This window comes from Oratosquilla oratoria, chromosome 13 (assembly GCF_046742065.1).
Source record: "Oratosquilla oratoria isolate Oo_2021 chromosome 13, ASM4674206v1, whole genome shotgun sequence".
Taxonomy (NCBI): Eukaryota; Metazoa; Arthropoda; class Malacostraca; order Stomatopoda; family Squillidae; genus Oratosquilla; species Oratosquilla oratoria.
The window spans coordinates 59,691,532-59,697,531 of NC_134789.1; the positions used below are offsets into that span (position 1 = coordinate 59,691,532).

The 6,000-nt window shown below is 44.1% G+C and overlaps 1 protein-coding gene across 3 annotated transcripts in view; it reads right to left on the bottom strand.

Annotated features, from left to right (window-relative positions):
* Positions 1-223: 223 nt before the first annotated feature.
* LOC143032445 (uncharacterized) overlaps positions 224-6,000 on the bottom strand; it is a 313,888-nt gene continuing 308,111 nt past the window's right edge. For 2 of the 3 annotated variants that reach the window (XM_076197243.1, XM_076197245.1), the window contains 2 exons: positions 5,331-5,447; positions 224-1,573 (listed from right to left, as the gene is read on the bottom strand). In XM_076197243.1, coding sequence (XP_076053358.1) covers positions 844-1,573; positions 5,331-5,447 — 847 coding nt within the window. In that variant the 3' untranslated portion in view covers positions 224-843. The remainder of the gene's footprint in view (positions 1,574-5,330; positions 5,448-6,000) is intronic. The other variant, XM_076197244.1, reaches the window with a different exon arrangement.

A 6,000-nucleotide genomic window follows, 5' to 3' on the forward strand; every position in this document is an offset into this window, starting at 1 on the left:
GTCCACACCTCTTCTTCTCTGTAGCTTATAAGTCCCCTTTGTACGCTACCCTATGTACTTTCCTGAAGAGGGCTACAGTTGATAGCCGAAATATAGGATTCTTCTTTATTCGAAGTTGATTTTCTCCGATTGTGGGTTCCTGTGTGTCATTTACAAATGTGCTACTACATTTCTGTTTAGAAATATATATATATATATATATATATATATATATCACATATATGTATATATACATATATACATATACACATACAGATACACAAATGCAATGTTGAGGTTCACATGTATACAAACATGAACTGATAATCATTATAGTTCTTATCAGTAATTCATTTGCATTGCTTTTGTCCAATTTGCAAAGGCCAGTAGTGTTGCAGTCTGGTCAATTTCACTGACTTTGGCAATTCTTTTCATCACTTTTTATCTGATTTCTGTTCTCTTCTCGTCCCACCCACCTGTACCTCTAGTCATAGGTGGAGCACCTTACTTGTGGGTGTCTTGTCCTCATGATCAGCCTCTTACTGTCACACTCCTTATGCCACAGCAACACTTTTCCCATAACCTGGCATGAACACAAGTTTTTCAAATATGTAAAGCTGCCAGAAAAAAAAATAGTAATAATGATAGAAAATGATAAAATAATGAGCGTATATGTACAGTCCATACCATGCTCAAGTTTTCTTGTTACTACTTATATGGCAGGGAATATAATTTGTTCACTTGGATTCAAACACCTGAATTCACTACCACACCATAGCATTGGCTTGCGTGGCACAATCGCCCTGTAAGTTGAGACGATGAAAGCCGTCATGGGTACTCTAGTCTCCGAGGTCCCTAACCCCACTATACGTTCGAGCACGGATTGCCCTCCTCATCTACGAAGTCACCAATGGACGGAGGCGTGGAGGGGCGCACTGGAGGAGGGACTGGCACTGGTGCCCCGGGGTCTAAGAGGCCAGTGCGTGTGGCCGCGTAGGTGGACTCCCGAGTGGCGTAAGTCGGATCGCGAGCGGCGTAAGTCGGGTCACGGGCGGCGTACGCGGACTCCCGCACCGCGTAAGGGGATTCCCGGGTTACGTACGTCGGCTCGCATGAGGCCCGCGTGGCGTAGGTAGGGTCGCAGGAGGAGCGGGTCGTGGCGTAGGTGGACTCGTGGAGGGAGGACGTCTGGGGTGGGACGTAGATGACAGCGTCGTCATGCGAGGAACCTGTGGCAACCAGCAGGTTGCTGCTGCTAGCGGCGGCGACGACGCTGAGACTACTCGTGTTGGATACGGTAGGGTCATGTACGAGGGAATGGCGCGTGACAGTGGAGGTGGCCGAGGACGTGGTTGTGCCCATGGTCGAGGAGGTAATGGTTTCAGGGAGGGAGAGGCGGGAGGCGGCCGAGACATGGAGGCCGGAGTGGGCCGGATCCCAGTAGTCGCTCTCTTCCCGTCCGTGACCTCGGCTCTTATTACCGCTGCTGTTCCTCCGGCTAGGCGACAGAGTGGTCGGGGTGTTGTTGCTGCTGCTCGTGTTGCTGTAGTTGTTGGTAGTGCTGCTGCTGGCGTTGGCGGTGTTGCTCGATACCCTGCAAAGTTGGACGGAATTCATTAGAAGGAAATGTAGTCGAGAGGTCAAATGCAGCCGTGCAAGTAACCTTTAATCTGCACTATACTTCCGTGTTTTGGATTCTCTTAACAAATGACTGCGTATCTGAGGAGATAGCAAGCTCTACAACAAGAGCGTGTCACCTTACCTAGTTACCTTATCAATATCCTAACCACTGTCTGTTCGAGGACGCTACCTCAGCCCAGGTCACACACAGATGATCACTGAACAGTCTAAAAGAAACCTCCACCTATTCATGCATTAAGCTTTTGGAGTCTTCTACATTTGATTGTTATATTTGACATTCTGACGGCCTGCAGGCAACTCTGTTCAACTGAGGGGAACCACTGCAATCGCCGAAGGATGACCTGTCTCTTTCAACTCTTTGGTGTTTGCATGGTGTCGATCATCGCCAAAGCGTACCTATCACTACTAATTCTTTGGTATTTGTATTTGACTCTTATACTTGTTCAGTCTAATTCAGTTGATGGAATCCTTGTCAATGACAAAGGGTTGAAAAAAGGCTTTCTGAAATTCTGAGCTTACTGTCTGTCATCTATCCATTCTTTAAAAAATAACTGTTCAGAAACATGATCTGCACTGTTTCAATTAGTTTTACCAATATTTACTGTAGTGCAATTGGTTTATCACTGCCATATCCTATATGTTCTTCCTGTAATTGATATATTTTCACCAAACGTGTCAATATTTTCGTCTGTTCTGATACTCCAACACCAGCAAGTCTTGTCTAGTTAGGGTGAGCAAACTACTTCATTACTAATTTCGTAATATTCAACAAACACTGGTAACCACGACTTCACAAATGATCAGAAATTTCACGTACTTTGAGCTTTTATGCCTAGACAACTGTACACAGATTCATAAATGGTCGTTTATTTCTGTTCTGGCCAAGCTTGCTGTAGGACAGGGTTAGTGAACCAGAGTGATATGCGCACTACTGTGCTACAGTGGAGCTGTAAGATGAAGATGAAAGCAAATGCCTCCCATGTGGACAAGTTGCCCTTGGCAGTTTACTCAGATCTGATTTCCTTCTGCACATGAGAAATACTCAAAATGCCCCGCTTCATTCTCACCCAAAGAGGGAAATTTTAGGTTGACCACACACCATGCAGTTTGAGTGAAAGATAGACACCATTTTAGGGGGTTGGCTTCATGTGGACAAAACCATTCGTGGTGCGACATTCGTGGTCAAACAAGTCGGTGTACCACACAACCCATAACCAAACACATCTAAGAACAACCCATATAGTATCATGCAGAGAGTAAAACCCAGCTCTCCATGCAGATGAATGGTAATGGTAGAATCAACCAATCAGTCCATTGACCCAATTCTCTTTAGTAGGAGACCTGTGGCCCCCAGGAACCTGGCCACAGCGACCGGCCGGGTCAGCCTACAAGTCACTCAGTGAAGGGATTGTGTGTTGCTGTCTGGAGGGAGCAAATGTAGTATGGAAGTAGTTTTGGGTGTGAAACCTGGGTTGTACTTTTTCTTGTAGCTTCTGGGGAAGTTTTTACTATGGTGTTTTCTTTATAATTCTTGTGGCTATAACTGAATGGGAACTAAATCATATCAAAGACTTTTAAACCCATTTCTGTGTATTCAGTCTACTTTACCTTGTAATCTGTGTACGCCTTTTTTAATGTGCTTACTTATTTATTTTCTTTCAAGCTCTCTGTAATATATGCTGTTTGTGGAAGGAGTGTGGGTGAGCAACTTGAATTCTTAAAGGAAGTTTCTTGTTTGTGTTTGGAGGCCATCTTATCCGGAGTTCACTGAAGTTTAGTATGTTTAGGATGAGGAATTGGTTTAAGACTTTATATCCTTTTTGGGTTTCTAGTCGTGTGCATAGCCAATGAGGTTGGTGCAAGTGTAGATCTCTGCCTAAAATACGGTGTGTTAAATCAATGAGTGGTTGGAACTGGGACGTATATCCTTGAGGTGTTGATGTGGTTAGTGGTATGCAAATGTTTGTGATTTATATTATTTTCTTTATTTGTGTTCGAATGACAACTATTTCTACTGTGCAGTGTGTGAGTAATTGCGGAGTTTCTTTAGTTTCGTTGGCGAATGGTATGTTTTGGTGTATATGTGTGGAGAAGTGGTGACACCTCGTGACCAGTTCTTCATTTTTTTCTGTCCACCTTTATACTTGGTCTTTGCTGCAACATAGTCTGTGAAGGCTGGATGTGTCGCCTCTGGCAACAGTTTAGTATCTTGTATTTATGCAGTGTGCATGATATGTTTACGTAGGAATTACTGTAAATGTGTATACTTGTTTGTGATTCTGTTAATGTTTATTTGTACTATGTTTATACCGCATTTGTTGTGTCGGGGTACTTTTGACGGAATGACTGTGTGTGAGGAGTAAGTTAAGTTTACCGTACTGTACTTAGTGTTTATGAGTATGGTCCACTCTAAGTGGACCCATGAACGGCAGCTCTTGCACTGGGGAGATGTGTGTACGCTCGTGGTGGATCTTTTTCATACAGGGCATGTGTATGTGCGGGCATATATATGTATACATGCATATACATATGTATCTCGTGTGTGTGTGTGTGTGTGTGTGTGTGTGTGTGTGTGTGTGTGTGTGTGTGTGTGTGTGTGTGTGTGTGTGTGTGTGTGCGTGTGTGTGTCCGTGTGCGAGCGCCTGGGTTCTTTACAATGTCGCCGGTTTGTATAGGGATACGCGGGAGACCAGGCTTCTCCGTGTTCCTCTCCTTCAAAAAAATAAATAAATAAATAAAAAATAGAATAGAATAAAATAGAATAAAATAAAATAAAACAAAATAGAAAATAAAAATAAATAAATAAATAAATAGATAGAAAATAAAATAAAATCAATGAATAAAAAATAAGAGCATGGAATGAAAGTCAATTTGTTTTAAATTGGTGAATGGGCACTGGGCTTGTTCAGGAGACCTCGAGTCGCTTCTCCGGAGGAAGGCGAGGGGTGGTTTGTGATCCACTCTGGGTGGTGGCTGGACGTTCGTCTCCACTCCAGGGGGGATTGGGCCACGGCCGTTGTGGATCCCTCCATCGCCTCTGTGTCGCCTTCCGAGGGCTTGGGTCTTGGGTTTCTTGAGGTATGACGGTGTAGAATAAAACCTACATCGATTTGTTATTAATTCTACTGTACTAGTCTACATACCATGCAAACAAGCATCGTGCATTTCTTCAACATGAATTCATACAATTAACAAGGGTAAACGAGGACAACAATCCACACGTCCCTGTTACGAAAACCTCTGGCGACAACATCTACAGACGTTCACATTTATCTACAACCACAGGAATTATTCTTTTTAGTAATGGGATAACTGGGGTATCTGCACTAATGACCAATTCTACTGTGCGTGTACCTACAACAGTACAGGTATCACATTACATCGTTCTAGATAGAAGAGGACTGTAATCCAAACCAAAGATCACCGAGAAAATCTACGCAGTAGAATCCTCTACACAAATAGCCATGGGAAGCACCGTGTTGACAGCCCAATACATAGACGAAGAACGTGTACAAGGCACCTAAGCATGATGATACCATATCTACTTTGAGTACATTTACAACTACTGGCCCAAACCAGCTACGATCCCACCTGCATGTAAGTTCAGATCCTCTACTTGCTACCAGCAGTACCAACAAGAGCAACAAGATTGGTGCGGCACTACATGAGCATCACGGAACCCTCAAATAAAGTGGAGAACTCTTCCCTACCTCTTATTGTGGTGGAGGTGGTTGTGGTGGTGGTGATGAAAGTTGTTGTGAGGGAGAGGTTGTGGGTGGTAGGACCGATGGTGGTGGTGGTGGTGGGGAGGTGGTGGAGAAGGACGGCTGCAAGAGAGGAGGATTATAATATCGTTAGTTGCTGTTTCTTGCTGAAGGGAGAGAGAAAGGAGAGGAGGAAGGGAGGAAGGGAGGAAGGGAAGCAAGAAGGGAGGAAGGGAGGAAGGGAAGCAAGAAGGGAGGAAGGGAGGAAAGGAAGAAGGGAGGAAGAGAGGAAGGGTGGAGCAGACATGGAAGCCCCGATGGTTATGGTAGACATGCGAGTTTAGAGCAGAGGGTAATTTTCATATGGTTTAAACTCAGCCACACTGACAGAAAGGAATGCTGCATACGGGCGGAAAGGCAGGTAGAGAGGCAGGTGGTGGGAATTGGGAAGCTGAAAAAGGTGAAAATAGGTCATTTGGTGAAGAATAAAAAAAAAAAAAAACGACAGGGGTGGGAAAGCGTAATACTAATACAAAGAGCTTCTACCGTAAATATGGCAATTTGTTTGTGAGAAAATATGTTCACTAAGCAAAAGTAATTAAAGTTATGATAATTGGCCTCGAGATTCACTGACTGACAACAATCCTTGGGCCCTCCCATAGATCTCACTGGAAAG